The sequence below is a fragment of the Marmota flaviventris genome, chromosome 4 (assembly GCF_047511675.1).
Source record: "Marmota flaviventris isolate mMarFla1 chromosome 4, mMarFla1.hap1, whole genome shotgun sequence".
In the NCBI taxonomy this organism is placed as follows: Eukaryota; Metazoa; Chordata; class Mammalia; order Rodentia; family Sciuridae; genus Marmota; species Marmota flaviventris.
The window spans coordinates 76896985-76915944 of NC_092501.1; the positions used below are offsets into that span (position 1 = coordinate 76896985).

Genomic DNA, 18960 nt, shown 5'->3' on the forward strand with positions numbered 1-18960 from the left:
CAAAAGTAAGGTGCTAAGCAACTCAGTGATACCCTGTCTCTAAATAAAACAAAATAGGACTGGGGATGTGGCTCAGTGGTCAAATGCCCCTGAATTCAATTCTTAGAAACCACCTACCCTCCCGCCAAAAAAAAAAAAAAAAAAACCAGATATTCAAGATGAAGCCAACCAATTCCAAGTGGGAACAAAAGTCTTAGGGCTGCTTTCTCAACTCTAACCACAAAAAGGTTTCTCTCTAATAGACCACATTCAAATCCAATAAATAGATCAGGACAAAGCAGTATAGGAACAGCTAAAATATTTTACCCAGTTTGGAAATAAAACCAGTCTCACTGTGAATCAGAACAGTTTGTGGAAATGACTGAGTGAAGTACAAGTACACAGTTCTAAGAAATAAACCCTGGAACAACTCCCACCAGAAGTCAGTGCTACTATTCTTTCCCCCACCCTTCAACTGTTGCTTGTGACTCAGGGAATTTGTACCCTAATTTCTATGAATACTAACTGGGTATGGATGTAGGGCAGGTAAGAATGAGGGCTTTCACATAGGGTTTCTTTTTTGAAGCTCCTATCTCACCCAGGAGATGTGATCCAACTGTCCAAAATGTCTGTGTTCTGAAAAGTAGGACATCTGTCAGGAAAAAATGCATCCATATTCTCCAGGTAAGTCTGTTCCTGGGGTAATAGTCCAAGGCCTGAGTGTGTGGCTGGCTGAGCAGCCTCTCTTAGGAGGGTGGTTCAAATGGAAATAAGGCTGTGGCTGTGATGAGAAACCTCATTGTTCCTTTCTTTTAAGCTCACAGAGTGCTCCAGACATCATGTTCCTGAGATATTTGCAATGCCTAAAATAAGGTTCAATGTTCCAGACATACTTCTTAGAGACAAATGAGACACTAGAGAAGTCAATGTACTGGAGTTACAACCCACTGTTTTTTACCTTGAGCCATGGGGCAAAATATTCTTCTTTGTTAGGAGCACAGAATTAGAAACAACCTAAACTTATGTACATATTCTATTTTATTTTATTTTGGTACCAGGGATTGAACCCAGGAGTATTAAACCACCAAGCCACATCCCTAGCCTGTTTTAATTTTTATTTTGAGACAGGGTCAAGTGCCCCTGAGTTCAATGCCCAGAAACCACCCCCCTCAAAAAAACAAAAACAAACTCAAGATGAAACAAACCAACTCCAAGTGAGAACAAAAGCCTTAGGGCTGCTTTCTCATCATTAACCACAAAATGTTTCTCTCTAATAGACCACATTCAAATCCAATAGGCCAGGACAAAGCAGTGAGAACAGCTAAAAAGTTTTACCCAGTCTGGAAATAAAATTAACTTCACTGTGAATCAGATCATGTTTGGGGAAAGACTGAGTGAAGTTATTCAGAGTCTCTTTAAATTGCTGAGGCTAGCTTTGAATTTGCATCCTCTTGCCTCAGTCTCCTAAACCAGTGGGATTACAGGTGTGTCCCTCCACACCTAGCCTCATATACAAATTCATTGACAATTTTTGAAAATTTCTTAAAATAGCATGTCAATATTTATTCAAATACTAACAATTGGAGCTTAACCTTTTACAGATTAAACCTTTTTTGAAACAAGATTTAAAGGATACCCAAATTATAATATGGTCTTATTGTTAATCTATATAATATTCTTAATCTCCATTGAACTTCAACCCTGGCTATCCCTGTGCTTTTTCAGGAGACTTGATTTTCACGTTGAATTTTTCTGGACTTAACAAATAAAACCCTGTCATTTGTAAACACTGACTGCAAACTTAGCAAGGCACGGAAGGGAGGTAATGAGATTAAAAAAGTTTTCCCTTCAGCTTGCAGAGTTGAAATCTTTATCCCGAAGTCCAGGGTGCCTCAAGGGCAGCCTGAATAACCTTTAGAAGACCTGACCTACTTGTTCCTTCAGACCTGAATCCTAGGACCTCCCAGGTTCCTCTATCTTCATGAGTCATGCTCTATCAAGGAAGGCAGCTGCTCAAACTGGAAACCTTTGCTTTCATTTCCCAGGGCAGCAGGATATGGCCTATCACAGGACACTCCAACCAGGACCTCACCCAAACTGCCACTCATTCCATTTATAGTAACAATTAACTTCTCCTTTTACAGTTCCGTTTGTTTGTGGAATGATGTAATTTGGGGAAGGTGATCTTTTCCTAAGTTCAGTACAATACATACTCGGACAAAAGGCGGGTGCTGGGAATTAGGAGTTGTTCAGGTTCTCTGGGAACAAACACACTTGCTCCTAGCCACACCTCTGCTAGCAGGCTTAATTTAACAAGTGAGAGTGATGGCTGGATACATACTTTTCCCATGGAATGATCAATTGAACTTGGAGGGAAACTTTATAGAACATCGCCTCACTAAAGATAAATTGGCATTACTGTCTGCCTTGAGCTTGCCAAAAATCCACACCACTTAGAGAATGGAAAGACAGTGAGTGTGTGGCAGAGAAAGCACAGATCATGAATGAGTTGTCATGCTAATGGGTCTTTGGGCAAGATTCTTTTCCTCCTGAGCCTTTAGGAAGGGGGGGCGGGTGACAAGGATCATAGGGCTGCAGTGCCTGTGCTTAGGCATGGCTCCTGTGCTCTCAGCTTCAGGGCACTAGAAGATACTAGGGGGGACTATCACCTTGTGATTATAAAAGTGCCCATTGATGGAGAATCGGTGTCGGCGGATCCGCTGGGCCTCGCCAGGTGCACGGCACTTGGGCCTCCTCTGGATCATACAGCTGGCATCACTCTTGGTCCTCATCAACTGTGGTACTTCCTCCTCTTCCTCCAGGGACCCTTTGGAGAGAAATGGAACAGATGGTGGCAGAGTGGAGGGCGGCGGCAGAGAAATTGCCGTGGGTCTAGCCACCAGGCAACCTTTGGGATTTGTGAGGCTCCCAAGAATCCTGTGGTCAAACCGCACTGCAGCACACAGTGACATTAGTGTTAGAGGCAGGGGCAGAGCTTGGACAATTTGCAGACAGTTTGCAGACAGGAATGTGTAACTTGTGTCACATCACATGACCATAAGCCTCCCTGTCTGTCTCATGGAGCCCAGCAAGGTCTTTAGGCACTTCAGACCTGTCCTCTGTGCACCCACTCCTTCACTGAGTGCTAGGGGAAGAGGCACAAAGAGGACAGGTGAGCGATTATGAATGAAGCCCCAGAGTCCTAGGGCCAGGAGGGCATGGCGCCTTCTGCTGATGTTCCTTCTTTGTATAGCATGACACAGTGCAGGGGACTCAAGGCACTGACACACTGTGACCCTTCTGCAAGTCTCTGCTCCCTTTTCCATAAAGGGGAGTAAATGAGGTTGTAAGCAAAGTGCTTTCTATTAGAACAGGTCACTCCTAAGATAAATGAAGCCATTTGGGGCTATTCCACAAGCGTGCACTTTGGAGACTGTGGTTGTGCATCAATTCCCTGGTCCCCTGGATGAAACAGGGTCCTGACAGCTCCTGAGCTCCACTTACCTGAGCCATCTCTGGAACTCTCAGCTTTGGGCACAGTCTGAGTGCTTGGTTCCTCAGTAGTGACTTTGCTGTCCTGGGGAGGTGGTTCCTTTCTGAAAAGAGACAATCACAATACTCAGGTGGCTTAGGCCAAAGAGATGAAGCTGGCTGCCTCTGGGGGCAGGATACAGGACAGAAATGGGGCAAGCTGAGACAAGTGAATGCAAAAAACCAAAGAAATGCAAAATTTTCCCACAGGCATTTGTGGGAAGAGCAAATGTCTAGCCCCATAGACCCTAGTGGCCATGCTAGGCTGCAAGATTTAGACACATGCACAGGGCCAGTGCTGTACATCCCTATGCAGCTATGTACCCAGTGGGCTCAGCTTCAGGGTCCTGAACAATTTTGAAAATTGAGTTTTCCAAGGGCCTGGTAGGGAGTCAGGCAGAGGCAATCTCCAAAGGGCCATCCTCCACATTTCTTGTAGGATTGACCCCATGCCCATATACTCCATGCCAGGATGGAGAAAGAACAGGCACAATGGGATACTGCCTTCAATAAAGCGTTACCAGGAAGAATCAGACAGGAGGGTCCAGGGGAATACGTGGGCTGCTGTCTGCAATTGCTGATAGCACCTGGGACCAGATTTATCTCAGGAAAGGGACATGGGTCACACTACTGCTTTACAGGAACCCATAGCTATCCAGTCTTTCTTTATGCTTTAAGTCTGTGTGGCTCAAAATTTGCTACAAGTGATGAGGGACATATGGGGATATGCTGTCTCATGGAGCCCAGAAGGTCTTTAGGCACTTCAGATCTGTCCTCTGAGCATATGGGGATATGCTTATGTGTCAACATGGTGAGTCATCCCAGAGCATCCGTTTTACCTCCAGGTTTGTAGGGGGCACAGTCCTGAATGCTTGCCTCTTAAAAAGAGGCATCCATGCAGAAACAAGCAAAGTGCCCTTTTGAGAGGTAGGAGTGTGGGAGGAGGTAAACGTCCATGAAACAGTAGGATTGGTAAGAAAACTTTGTCCTTCTGATCAAAACATTCTCCTGAAAATAAGTCTGATCTTAAACTCTAACATATTTACAAAAATAAAATCTGAGATTAAAATAAAACAGAGTAGTAGGAAGCTAAATTTGTGTGAATTCTTAGTCCCCCTCCCCCTGCAGATAGGGTTTGAATGGACTTGGAATGCAGCTCAGTGGTAGAGTGCTTGGCCCTGGGATCCCCCTCCAGCAATGTAAAATGGAGGTGATAGAAGCCTAGGAATGTTCTGTGAGGGAGACAATGTGGTTGTTATCTAGCAAAGTTACCCTGGGCAAGGCTGCATTTTGTGCACATAAAGTGAGGAAGGACTGAGGTAGTCACAGGACAATGGAGGCCAGGCTGGGCTATGCTCCCATGCCAGAACCTGTCCAGAGTGGGTTGTCCACTCTGAGGCTGAGCCTATCCCACAAACACCCTAAACAGTAATGCTAGGGTTGAAAGGTGTCATGAGGCTCACTGACCCCACTCTGCCCTCTGGGCACTCACAGTGGGCAGCTGGGCTGTCCAGGTGTCCACGAAGCTGAGGGGAGGTGCACTCGCTCCCGGTCATCTTGCATCTGGAGTCGAATGGGCCGTCTGAGTCCCCAGGCGATGTTGAGGAGTCCCTCGATGATCAGAGCCCCTTCCTCCTGTGGGGCCCACATACATCAAACGTCCACCCCCAGAGCAGCCACCCTCAGAGTTACTGCCCATTCTTCCCATACCCACGCAGGGACAGGACACTCAGGCGAGCCCCCAAACACACTCCTTCTCCTTGGCGTTTCCTCATCCGCCAAGGAAGAGCTGCAAGACTCTACGTGCTCCAGGACAGGAGGCCAGGGCCCTGTGGGAGGAAGCCTGAGGCGTGCTTTCCACCGGCCAGAGGCACAGCCAGGGTCAGAACAGAGGACTGAGTCAGGTGTCCCACAGGAACCCACAGCTGTCTAGCAGGCACGTCCACACTGCAGTGAGGAAGCGTGTTCCAGAGCAGCACAGTATGACCACCTGTCTACACAAGACACTGCTTTGCCTACACTGTGCCTGGGCAAGGTTCCTATTTCACCAGATCCTGCTGGATCTCATGTGCGCTAGGACAAAGGACTTCCTCCTCCAGATGGGTCTCAGCCCTGTCCTTCTCCCCACACTTCTGATGGCAGCAGTTCCCATTTGTTGGGACTCATTCTACAACCAGAATTCCAAGCTGGATTTTTTCTGATAGCTGATCTTGCCTTTCTCACTACTTCTAGGACACTGCCAGTCCCAAATCTCCCTCCAGTATTTCTGTAAAACCGCTTTCATCCTGTGTCCCCAACCACTCTTGGTTTCTTTAGTTCTGCAGATAGAACAGCTCCTTCCCTGCCACTCAACCTGAAATCTTAATCCACAGAGCCCTCTGCTCCACAAGCACCTTGGTTGGCTCTGGCTCACACACCCCTTGTGTCCTTCATTCTTTGTCTCTGACCTATTTTATGGCCTCAGTCTCTCAGTGACCATCGCAGATTCTCTGTGCCCATTTGGATGACCCCATAAGTGGGCTTGACCAGGCTTCCTTGAACACCCTCCCCACTGAGCCAGAGAACTTAAACATCATTCTCCCATTACAATCTCATCCAATATTGTATTTCTTTATTTACTTATTTGTTTTTGTTGTAAGAACATATAACACAAGACCTGCTCCCTTAATGAATGTTTAGGCGCACAATGCAGTATTGTTCACTCTAAGCACTGTGTTGTCCAGCAGATCTCTTAAACTTATTCATCTTGCATAACTGTAACTTTATACTCATTGAACACCAATCCCCATTTCACCCACCCTTCCCCACTGCCCCTGGTAACCACCGTTCTTCTCTATGAATCTGTAAGTTTATTTTAGACTTCTCACTTAAGTGGGTGGAATCCTGCCGTTATTTTTGAACAACATTTAGATTCACAAATTTCATTTCTCTCTCCTCATGGGCAGTGAAAGCCCTATGAGAACAGGGCACTGTAGAAATTTCTTCATATCTCTGGCAGTGTTTACAGAGGTGCCTTGCAGGGTTTAGAATTACAGTTAGCAATCATTTCTAGTTCAAACAGTCTGATAAAATGATCTCCTCTAAAGTTATTGAACATACACATAACTCTATGATATGACCTTGTCCTATTTGCTGAAAAAAGAAACCAAACAAGAAAATATCAGAGCTATTTTGATACCCACTGATGATATGCAGGCTCAGATGTAAAACCAAACTCCCTATAAAGGCTGTTTGAGCTATGGAATTAAAGGTATCTGGGGAAAATAAGAAAAACCAAGGTAAGATTCAGCTCTTCTGTCTTGGCCTCAGGTACTTCTATCACAAGACCCTGCCCTACCTGTAACATCTCAGCTTGTGGGATCACCTCATTCATTCATAAAGAGTACCCTCAGAGGGAGATGAAGCAGACGTGGTTGCAGCCACAAGGGACTCACGCCTGGGTGCAGAAGGAGAGCTGAGGGAGGCTCTTGGAGAAGGTACCTGTACACTGGTCCTTGGAAATGGTTGAAGGTGGATGGAGAGGATGGGGGAGCAGGCATTCCCAACAGTAGGACCTGCCTGGACAAAGGCAGTGGCAGGCAAGGAACAGCTTGGTCAGCCTGAAGAAAGCCCAAGACAGCTGAAAAAGATAGGAAGCTGGCCACTCCCCACTGCCCAAGACCAGAAGAGGTCCTGGAGGTTGCTGGAGGGGAGAGGAGGGAGTTTAGTCAGCATCTCAATGAGGAAGGAATGCCTACCCCACTCCAGGAAGAGGAAAAGGCACAGCTCGGACAGGCAGTGGGGCTGGACAGCCAAGTCTGGTCCTTGAAGGAGGACAATCTGGGGATCTTGCAATGAAGGAGGAGGCAAGGTATGGGTTGACTGGATGGGACCATGCTGGATGTCCCTACCCATGTGTGTCCTGTGCTCCCAACATGCCCATCCACCATGGATATACCCTCCCCTCTTTCTAGATCCATCCTAATGGATGGGAGGCCCTATTAGCCTAAAGCTATCTCTGATAAAATCAATGAAAAACTAAGGCTAGAGCAGATTCTACTAGGTTAATCTGCTAGTAGAAGTGCCGGCAGGCAGAGGCAGGAGATGTGTCTCCTGATTCTGATGGTAATACCAACCTTAGAAAGGCCTCAAATTTCACATACCAGAAAGTTATTGTGGCCCTCTAAATCTGTGTCCCAGTCAACTCTTTCCTCCTCAGTTCATTCTCTTGACTAATTAGCTAATTACTAATAATCCAACGAAGTGCCAGAGAAACAGACAAAGGATAGAAACCTTCAGATATAAGGACTGCCAAGGGGGTAACTGCCCCGCTGCACTGAAATCCTGCTCTCCGTTCACAGGTGCCTCACACCTTTGCCCACTTGGAAGCAAGAACTGAAGACCAAGATCTCAGGATTGGGGAGCCCTCTCCCTTCTATGACTCCTCTTCCTCCCCCAACTGAGGACAGGGGTGTTCCAGGTGGGCTCAGGCTGGGGTGGAGAACCTAGGGACCTGTCTGAGCTGGCATAGTGCTGATTCTTTACCAAGACCTTTCCCAGGGCCTTCCCACCTTGTCCTCAGCCACTTCCTGTCCTGGAAGCCCCCCCCCCCCCCAACTTCCCAATGCTGCCCAGGTCTCCCTGGCCTTCCGAGTAGCCACCCCTTATAATCCAGACACAGTAGCCAGAGCAGAAGTCCAACTATAGGACCCTGTTCAAACCCTGCATTGTCCTTCCATCAGCCTCTGTGGGAAACCCAGTGTCCAGGCTAGGATCCTATGACTTCCCATAGGGGCAGGCATAATGTCCCTTGAACATGTCGAGCACACTCATATCACAGGGTCTTTGCCCATGCTGCCACATTTTTCAAGTCTCTACATCAATGTCATTTCTTAGGGAAGATACTCCTAACTGCTGTACTTACAGCGTAGTCTGCCACCCTGTCCCATGCCACTGCTATTCTTTTCTTTGCAGCTCTCATCAATACCTGAAGTCACAACATCTGTTCACAGATGACCTAATTGTCTCTCTTCCTGGAATATAAGCTCCAGGGGGCCATGACTGTCCATTGCTATGTTTACTGCACTTAAAGCAGTCTCTTGCACACAGTAACACGATGTATTTAGTGGACAAGTAAATAAACACATTCGCTTTTAAAAATACCTCATCTGGGATGTTGCAAGATTAGGATCAGACTTCCAGCAGGCTGCCCTTGGTCCCAGTCCAAGGTGGATATACCTCACCTTGGGGTAGGCCCAGGAAGCCTCCAGGCTGGGGCTCTGCATGGCTGATGCCTGAGGACCTGGCCAGCCCCACCTCACAGAGGTAGGCCCAGCACTCAGCAAGGATGACCACAACACCAGGATGTCCGAGGGTCACAGGCTACTGATATAATACAAGAGCAGGTGGCAGACTCTGGGCCCCTGGGTCTGGCTATGGGAATCCGTGGAGCCCCCCGACTCTGCAAGTACACTGAGGTGTCCAGGAGTGAAGGCCACCCCGCCCCCACCTTCCAGTGTAAACATTCTCCACCCTCCCACAGGCACAAACACATGCTCCAGGCTGGCAGCTGGGCCAGGCCCCGCCTGTCAAACTGTTTTCCTCAGAGTGCCTTCCTGAGCACTGCTATTTTTGGCCCTCGTGACAGTAATTGATGACTGGAGGAAAGGTATAAAAGCGGCCAGCAGGCTTCAAAGTTTGCCAGACAGCACAGGGAGAAGCCTTCCATTGCAGACATTGGATATCAACCCACAGCGCTTCGTCCTTACCATCCTCTTCCCAGTGACCCAACACTGGACACAGGGCTCGAGCTGCCGGACTCCCACCTATCCACCCTGGAGCTTTCCGGGGCTTCCCTTTGGATAGGATTGTCCTTGGTCGTCCAGCTTCCCTGCCACTCCTAGATCTTTGAGCTACAGGTAAGAGAGAGTAAATGCTCTCTGATTTGAGATAAAACACAAGGGTTTTGTTTATTTTTGAGAGCAATTGTTAGCCTTGACTTGTACAATCTCTCTATAGGATAGAGACTAGAATGGGCTGCTAATGGCAGTCTGCCGGGGGCTAAGTGCCACATCTGCAGAAGGCTTTGATTTTACAAAGAGCTGTCACACAAGAGGTGTTATCTCATGTGCTTCCCACAGCCCCCTGCCAGGGTTATATTTATAACCCTGTTTTATGAAAAAGCAAGTGGAGGCTTAGAGAGATGATCTTGCTCTCAAAGTCAGTAAATGGCAGATGCTGACTTTAAGCCCAAGTTTCTTCCGATCCCACATTTGTGCATTTGGGTTCTCTTTTCTGTGCACAATCTTAAACCACAGTAATAAAGTCTTTAGCACATGTAGTTTTAATGTTGGTGGGAAGGATGAGCCCAGGAGTCTTATTCCTGGTCTGCAGATTTCACATTGCTCTCAGGGCACTTGATTCCTTCAGATAATGGAGGGGATACGGGGGTGGGGGGAGTTGTCGGGATGGCATGGCGGGTCTTCACCACTTGTTCTCTATCGGCCAACAGGTTGCTGCCTCTGTTTTACTAGAAGCAATGAGGTCCCGCCTTCTACTTTCTGTGGCCCACCTGCCCACAATTCGAGAGACTTCAGAGGAGATCCTGCCGGGGGGAACTGGGCAGGATCCCCCAGCCTCTCCCAGCCTGGATGACTATGTGAGGTCTATTTGTCAACTGGCACAGCCCACCTCTTTGCTTGACAAGGTCATAGCCGGAAGCCAACCCAGCAGACCCCACAGGTCAGCCCGGTCCAGTGAGAAAAGTCACCTTGCAGCATCCCTACAGGACAACACTGCGAGCTTCAGTGGTCAGCAGTCCACACTGCCCTCTGCTGGCACTACTGATCCTCTGGACTGGATCTTTGGGGAGTCTCAGAGAAACGAGACAAATAGGAGGAACCTGCTCAGAAGAACTGGCCCCTCTGCAGGACACAGGAGTGCACACAGAGAGGCCAACAGTGGCAAGCCCAGTGGGTCCCCCAGAAGGAGGCTCTTTGAAGCCAGGGCATTTGGACACTCTCTGACAAGACCATCACAGGATGTGCACCAGAGCTCCAACCTGAATACCTGGACTTCTGGGCAGCCAGGTCGGGCCACAGCCTCCCCCTGCAACCCCCGCCCAAGTAGTATTCTCAGAAGTCTTTACTTGCACCTCCCTGTGATCCATGAACTCTGACTTCTCCCCAATAAAGGCTTCTGTAAAGAGTGTGCTGGGTCCACATTGCCTCCCCACCTCCCTCCCTTACGGTGGATACTGTCCCTGGCAGGTCTTTGGGAGGGAAATGCTTTCATGCAAGAGCTGCCTGTTCTAGCAATTCACAGTGAGAAGCCCCCCTATTCTGAAGAGTGATGACAGTCTGTCTCACATGAGGAGACATGACGGATGCCATTTGCTCTACTCCCTACTGGCCTGTTACCTTGGGCAAGTGACTTGTGTCTCTGTTCTTTGTTTTTCTCATGGGTAACATGAACATAACTGATGGAACCTGCCTTCAGGCTGTTCCGATGAGTAAACAAATATCATGAGCCTGTACTCTAGGTAGCTATTGCAGCCACAGATGAGGAAATTAGGGGCAGGGCTTGGCGATGGGGCTTTCAGCTCCCAAGAGACTTCAGAGCAAGGCCCTGGACATACCCAAGTCAGACTCTTGGTCCCTACCCTCAGAGCCCTTGTTTCATGTGGACCAACATAAAACATGGAATTTTAACAAATGCACCACTGTGTTCCAGGGGGAATTGTCATTGGGTACCCTGGGGGAACCTTGATGGCTCCAATTCATAAGTCCTGTTGTGGCATTGGGAAGGTCCCCATGCCAAGACAGACTCTGTACCATTCAACCCGCAGGGTGCCAAATGCTTGGACCTATTGGCCTGGTCCCTACCCCTACCCACATCATCTCCAGCCAGTTCATATGTCCTAAGACTCTGACCAACACAGGTCAGCTTTGGGTTCTCACAGCCTGGAGAACCCCAGTTGATGGAGGTATCTAGCGAGCATGAGAAAAAGGACAGGGAATGGGGGTGGATTTCCGTCCTCAGAGACGTATATGGCTTCAGATAACTGAAAAGAATCATGACTAAAGACCTTTCACTGTGTTCTCTTGTGCTGCGCTGACCCTCATCAAGATGGAGTGGCAGAGAGAAAGGAGAAAAGGAGTGGGGGCCCACAGCCAAGCTCAAGCCAAGCTAGAGTCTCCTCTATCATCTTGCTTGGTGAACTATCAATCTTTTTTCTTTCTTTCTTCATTTGTGTTTGTATGTCTAGTTTAATTGCTTTGGAATTGTTAAATGTTTATCGATCCTTGTTTGTGGGTTTTCTGGGAAGGCAGAATATAAACCACATACCAAAATGAAAAAGTTCCACACAAGTAATTTAATCAATTTCCTTATCTGTAAAGTGGGGGACACCATCATCTGTCCTTACAGGGGCTGGGAAACTAGACAAATGAACTTGGAGATGGAATGATAAGCACCAACTACACATGTCTGCATCTATCACAGCCTGCTGGGTCTCCTCAATAACTTTCAACCTGTGGGTCCCTGACCTGCTATAAATATATGTAGGGTGTTCTTTAGCTATAATGTCCTCAGGAGTGATGGGCAGGGATGTCCTATCCAGTGGGTTCCTAGTTAGGGACTAGATAATCCAGGTTTGCTGGGCCACCCTCATTTAAGCCCCTTCTGCAAGGCAGCATGAAAACTGGGCCACTGTGGGTAACTGGCAACTAGTACAACATTCTGGTGGAACTTCATAACCTATTTATGGTCAGAAACCACAGTGTTGCAAGGGGTCATGGTGGGGGGATGGTCAAATGGAGTGAGTGGATGCCTGGATTCTGACTCTTCAAATAATCCTTGATATGAAAGAAGTTAATGGCACCTTCAAAAAGTGCTCTCCAACCAGCAGTTGAATTAAAAAGCTGGAAGAGGGATTTCTGGCAGTGTCCCAAGCTGTTGAAGACAGAACATCCCAGAATTCCTTTTATGCTAAGTACCCCTGTTGAGCAATCACATTCTCCTGATTCCTGGCTTTCGGAGTAACCAGGGGGCTTGGGACTCAAGATCCTCCCTAAGGAGCAGGCTGGGAAGGCCCTTTGTAGCTTCCAAGGAACAGCTGTCCAAGGGGCCAACTACTCATTTCAGGGTTCAGTGGTCTTCCAGTGCTTAGGAGAGGGAATTGGGCAACCTTCCTAGGAAAGAGGCTCCTGTCTTTCAGCACAGTAGATAGAGAAGCTCTTTCTGTTACATTGTTCAAGGCCTGTGAAGTCCTAAGTTAGACTGGGTGTAGTAAATGCTCATGCCCATCAGGGGGAGCCTGTAAGCCCATTGAGAACTGAGAGTAAGGCTTGAGTACAAGGCAACAGTTCAGAGAGAGTTAACCTGCCTCTTAATCTGTTAAGTCTAGAGTGATAGGTTTACATACAGGTATTTCTAGGTAGTCAGCTTTTCTTCTGAGACACCAGCCAGTCTACTTAAAACTGCCATCTTCAAAAGGCACAAATTTCTCTCAGCAGCTTATACTTTTCATTGCAATACAAACAAAATCATCCCAAAGGCAAAGCTCATTGGTATCTTAGCCTCCAGAGAAAGGAATCTATGCCTTCACCCTAAGGAAGCTGGAGAAGGGTCACAAGGAAACATTTGCCCCAGAGTATGGTCCCTGTCCACAGAAGCACCTCATCTCTCCAAGTTCTACAGACACAGGATGTGACTGTGAAGAAGACAGTGCCTCCTAAGTGTAGCACCCAGGCTATAAGTGCTACCAGGGAGGCCCAATGACAATATGCAGGAGGTCTCTCAGTACACTGTATGGCTTTAGGAGGGCACACCTGGGTAGCAAGCCCTTTTGCAGCCCAAAGGCACCTTAGCTTGGGGATCAAGGGCTACAAACAGCACTGTATTCCTAGGATCTGTTCAGTGATACTCAGCAGTGACCTCTAAAGACCTCTGAACCTTAGGGTCAGAAATGGAATTGCTATATTATAAACAACTTTGCTCAGACTTCAGAACCCTGCTGACATCTTTTATTTGCTTCAAAGTGACTTTGGACTAAAGACAATCTCTGAGAGATGGAATTTCTTTGCAAGAAAAATAGTCATTCCCATGGGACGAAACTCTTATATTATAGTTTTAGAGGTTTTGCTCAAGGAAATGTCAGCCTGGGATGGCCCTACAGCAAGTGCCTGAGACTGGGAGATCCCAGAGGCCCAGGAAGTATCAGATCTGCAATCTGTGAGATGGTTGGTGGGTATATCACAAAGACTCAGAGAGACCCTAAGAGGCATGATGCCCTAGAACCTGGCATCCTTATCAGTATAATAATGCTGAGCCCCAAACCTTCAGCCATGTCTTTTTTTTTCTTAAATATTTTTAGTAGTTATTGGTGGACTTTTATTTATTTATTTGTTTATATGTGGTGCTGAGAATCAAACCCAGTGCCTCACACATGCTAGGCAAGTGCTATACCACTGAGCCACAGTCCCAGCCCTCAGCCTTATCTTTATGGGGTTGTTACCCTAAAAAGACACTCACTCACACTGGCACCCCCATGTCTGTCAGGCCTGCAGAAAGCTCCTGAAAGGTACTTCTGGCTCTATGGAGATCAGGTTAGATCTTCACATCCTCTTTGGGGTTAGGGACCTGAAAACCCCCTGTTGTGAGTTAACTTCCTACCACTGCAGGCTGTCAGAAATGCTCCTTGGGGCTGAGGAGTCCCCCAATTTTCCACTTGGACTGTCCCGCACACACAGGGTAAGACCAATAGAGGAGTACTTCACAGTCCTGCCCCCAACATGGCTGTTCCTACAGAGGGGATTATCTTGGGGAATCCCAGATGCCAAAACCAAGTTCTTACTGATGTCTCTCAAACTTGACTTTCATCAGAATGCACTGATGGGATTGTTAAACCCTTCCAGCTGGAAGGACCAAGAGTTTCTCATCCAGCAGGCCTGGGGGAGGGGTGGTAAGAATGTGTTTTTAACCAGTTTCCAGGTGATGCTGAAACTGCTGGTACAGGAACCTCACAAGGAGAACAACCAGGATCTTGGATCAATTTCTGAAAGGCTCTGCATTGAAAAATGGAAGCCCAGCAGGTAGATAATCTTAACATACCGCCCCCCCGCCCCCCGCCTCTATCAGCAATCTGAAGTGGGAACCAACTCCTCACTTAGCAGTACAGGTCAAAGAGCAAGAGCCCTCTGACCCCATTTGCCACACCCTTCTCCCCCCTGTCCCTCCCCACTGCCCAGCACACTGGAGCTCAGGACACTGTTCTTATTCCAACTCACTCCAGGCCTGTATCTGTGGCTGGTCACCCAACAGCTGTGCACACACAGGTACACACTGATACCAGCGGCTTGGGGAACCAAGGCCAGAACCAAGTGAGGCTTAGACCCAGCTCCAAGGGGCTCACTGCTCAGGTAAGAAAAGAACCTACTATAGCAGAACCTACTATAGCAAGGTGGTGGGTTTAGAGCCATGCCAGTGGCAGTAAGGAGCTGGGTGTGGACAGGGTAGTCTGGGAGCAGATCAGGTAAGAGAGGTGTTGGAGAGATAGTTCCTGGAAGAGAAAAGAGGATGAGGTGCACATAGAGAGGAGGACAAGTGTTAGGGCCAGTGCCAAAGCACCAAGTCAGGAGGGCACATCAAAGGAATGTGGAGTGTGAGGCTTGTGCCATTCCAGGTGGTCATAAGCCACCCAGCCTTCCTGATTCAGGAGCCTAAAGCTCCCCAGCCATACAGCCTACATAACTAGATGCTAAAGAGAGTGACCTCTGGCATGCTCTGTAGAGTGCCTCAGGTGTCTAACTGTGTATCTGGCTCACTCTCATTTGCTGCTTAAGAAGGATGTGGACTGATGAATAATTAATATGAGGGAGAATTAGTGAGTCAGTGCCCTCCACTCTGATGAAGTCTCTTGTGAGTTTCCCATTCCATGTTTGACAGCAGAAAGGCGACTTGAAATTCACAGGCCCTTGTCAGTCACCAATAGATGGAGAATGTACGGGTGGCCAACAGGATCTCAGCATGGAAACTCCCCAAATAAAATCTTAATATGGTAAGACTCACCATTAAGCTATATAATACACTAAATTCGACCCAGATAGGAGTACAAAGCTGTGACTAATGCTCCTGTGTAAAATGTCTGAAGATTCTGGTGGAAGACCAGGCTCTGCTTCATCTTCCCTCAAATGGCTACTGAGCCTGGGTCCTGCAGGACAAGCCCTGGAGTACAACTGGTATCTGAGGCTGCATTTGACCTTGGACATATTTTCTTAAGCCTTTATGATGTTTTAAGATTTGGGAAATTCTTGGTGAAGTTCCAGACATCTAGTTGCTTTTGAAAAATAGGGGAGGTTTGGCTGAATGAGGCCCAAATTCTTGCACGGCAGCCGTGGGCTGGATCTGATGGGTAGCTGCTAACCCCAGTTTGGACCTACTCCCCATGGGTAGCCTGTAAGGCCCTGCAACCATATGAACTTATAACCCTGAGTGGCCCAAATACCTCACTTTACAAATGAGAGCACTGAGGACATAGGTTAGAAGGGCAGGGATACTGGGCTGTGTTGGTAGGGAAAAAAGAGGGACTGACTCTTCCCTGGTCTCCTCCACTAAGCACTGTGATAGGCTAGGCAGTCTCTGAGACTTCAGACACCACTGTCCTATCAATTTACCTGGACAAAGGTGGAGGGAAAAGATACCTAAAGTGATTCCTATCTTCTCTGAACTCTTACAGGGATGTTCCAACTTTATTTTGCTGGCTGGTAACCTGGTCCCTGACCAGGAAGTGACAGGGTAATCATATAATTTATTATCCAAGCTGGGACATTCAGAGTGAAGAGAATAGTCATCATAATTACCCTGGAAAAAACAGGTGTGGGCCAAGGCTGTCTTCGGCAAGGCAGCATAAATGATGTGACCCTGTGAACAAAAATGACCTGCAGGCCTCACCTCTCGGTGCCTCAGCTGGAAGCTTCTGCCCTCATGGTAGCAGTTGTAGGTTTTCAGCAGGCTCAAGAGCTCCGACCTAAAAGGTAAAGACACACACGTACACTTGGGGCATGGAGGGGGCCCAGACAAGGCATTTGACTTCACTAGCCTCAGTTTCTTCCCTCATAAAATGGTCATAATTACACACATTTTGTCAGTTGCATATGATCAGTAGAGGGCCCTGATGGTGCCACCATGACATCAATCCTTTCATTTTCCAGAAGGTTCAGCATGTGGATCCTTGTGGAAAGAGGAATGTTCTAGGTGAGGAAGCTCAGAAAGAAGCAAAACTTGCAGGTAGGCCCCAACCTCCCAAGGACATCTAGGGTATGTGTACTTTCAGTATCACAGATAAGCGTTCCTGACAACTTCCCTGTGCTCTACCTCTGAGTCACTTCCTCAGAGGAATCCCCCGGGCTTGGATTATTGGCATTTCAAAGATTCATGCTTTTTCCTGGTATTGATTCCTATAAAGGCCCTGTGTGGCTTCTGCAGAGAGAACAGGAGGGGTGCCTGCCTCTTGCCCATCTTGACTCTCCAGAGGAACAATCAAAGGATGAAGATAACAGGCTGAGAGTCAGATCCTGATGGCCCACTTTGCCCACATATTTCTCCCACTAAAAAGGAAAAGTGACAGTGCCCTGACAGACGTGCTGGACAGAGAAGACCAGGATAGCTTCCACACCTGAAAAGGCTATGCAAGGCAGCACAGGACAATCTACACAAGATGCAGCTACAGAAACAATTTTAAATCTTCTAGTAGTCACATTGAAAGGGAAAACAAAACAGGTAAAATTAGTAGCAATAACATATTTATTGAACCCAGAACATCTAAATTGTTATACTATCAGCAGAATCAATTCAAAATTTATTGGTGAAAGCCGATAACATTCTTTTTATTTTGCCAAAGTGCTTTCCCTATGGAGGGTCTAGGAACCATACCTGCCCAGCCAGTTTTACCAGAGGTGTAAGGTTCCCCTGCTGGAGCCCAAGGTTCTGGCTCCTTTTCAGGCAGTGCCTCCCGCCACATGCAAGCAACACAAAATGAGGACAGCAGAACCTGCTCTAGGGCCTGAGTCTGTGGTCTGTATGTGACATGGACATGATGGGAACTCATAGGGGAAGCGATGTATGAACTTATGGTATTAAGAAGGCAGGACTCAGTGTCACATCTCCATTGTGTAGGAGATAAATGCTGAGCATAAAATTATTAGGAAATACATATTTACATGAACTTAATCATGATTAAAGTTTTTATGACTTTTCAGATTATATTGTTACATTGCTCTTATTACAAAATTTAAATTAAAAATAATGCAAAGAGAAGCAATGATGTGATATAACGATGTGTGTTTCTTGGATTGCTCCTGGGAGGACCCCTGGGGGAAGGTCCCCAGCAAAAGCTAATCATTTCAAGGATGTTGGCTCACTTTCAAGTTGGCAGGGTGAAAATATTAGAAAATATTTGGACTCAGGACTCAAAATGCAAGATAAAATGAAAAAGATACTTTTCTTCAGTTAAGAAATGGATTGAGAAAATATCCCCAATATTTTTATGAAAGTAAATAGAAATAAGCAAAGTTAAAAATACATCAATAAAATACTTTTTAACTAAAAACTCATTTTTTTTTTACTAAAAACTCAAAACCAGTTAACCATTCAACTTAGCGAGAGTGTTAGTATCATTCTAGTTTGTAAATAAATTAAATTAAATATATTCCCTGTGGAACCCCAGTGGGTACCATTCTGCCTTCCTGGTTTTGTGAGTTCTAGGAGGTTGGGCTCAAACCCACACTCTGAAGGGTACACTGATCTCCAAAGAAACAGGCCTCAAAACACAGCACCCACCATTGTCCCTAGGGCACATATTCTATCTCTGAAAAAGTCCCCCATCCCTCCACATGACTGCCATGCAGGGAGGTGCCAAAAGGAGATGCAAAATCTCTTTTACCACACACCAAAGCTTACTTAAGGATAGACTTGCTGTCACTGATGGGCACGTGAGAGCTGGATGGACACTCTTCCTTCATCTTCTCTTGTCTGCAGACCTGGAAGTTACCTGGAGGAAAGATGAGGGAGGGTTCACAGACAGGTGAGCCAGGAAGAGTTCTACCTGGTATATTTTAGCACCTGGGGCCCCAGCACTGAGGCCTGTAACCTTGGCTTCATAGCTGTTCAAGTGTAGGGTGACTATAGTTGAAAGAATCAGGCCCAGAGGATGGGGTCCCCCACTCTGAAAAACTCCATGATCTTTAGGAATTTGGAACAGTTTTCTCACCATTTCAGGCCATGTGGCTCTCTTTCCTTGGTGGCAACACCCTGAATGATGGCTTCAGTCTTGGCTGCTCCCCAAGTCCTCAAAGCCACCCTGGATCTCTCTTCCCTTCCCACTAAGCTGGGAGAGTGGCCCTAGCACTGCCTTGGGAGTCAGTTCCCCTGGGCCTGTTCCAAGTCCAGGGTTACTCAGTACAGTGCTCACAG

At 47.2% G+C, this 18960-nt stretch overlaps 2 protein-coding genes across 2 annotated transcripts in view; one reads left to right on the top strand and one right to left on the bottom strand.

Moving 5' to 3' along the window:
* Positions 1–18960, bottom strand: part of Rassf4 (Ras association domain family member 4) — a 35658-nt gene that overhangs the window by 7634 nt on the left and 9064 nt on the right. Inside the window, exons 2-6 of the mRNA XM_027947915.3 lie at positions 18448–18538; positions 16441–16516; positions 5003–5145; positions 3484–3575; positions 2649–2806 (exon numbers count right to left, since the gene is read on the bottom strand). Of these exons, the coding sequence (XP_027803716.1) occupies positions 2649–2806; positions 3484–3575; positions 5003–5145; positions 16441–16516; positions 18448–18509 (531 nt within the window). The 5' untranslated portion in view covers positions 18510–18538. The remainder of the gene's footprint in view (positions 1–2648; positions 2807–3483; positions 3576–5002; positions 5146–16440; positions 16517–18447; positions 18539–18960) is intronic.
* On the top strand, positions 9174–11847 carry Depp1 (DEPP autophagy regulator 1). Its single transcript, XM_027947916.3, has 2 exons — positions 9174–9407; positions 10001–11847. Exon 2 carries the CDS (start codon positions 10028–10030, stop codon positions 10664–10666), a length of 639 nt encoding a protein of 212 aa, XP_027803717.2. The 5' UTR covers positions 9174–9407; positions 10001–10027; the 3' UTR covers positions 10667–11847.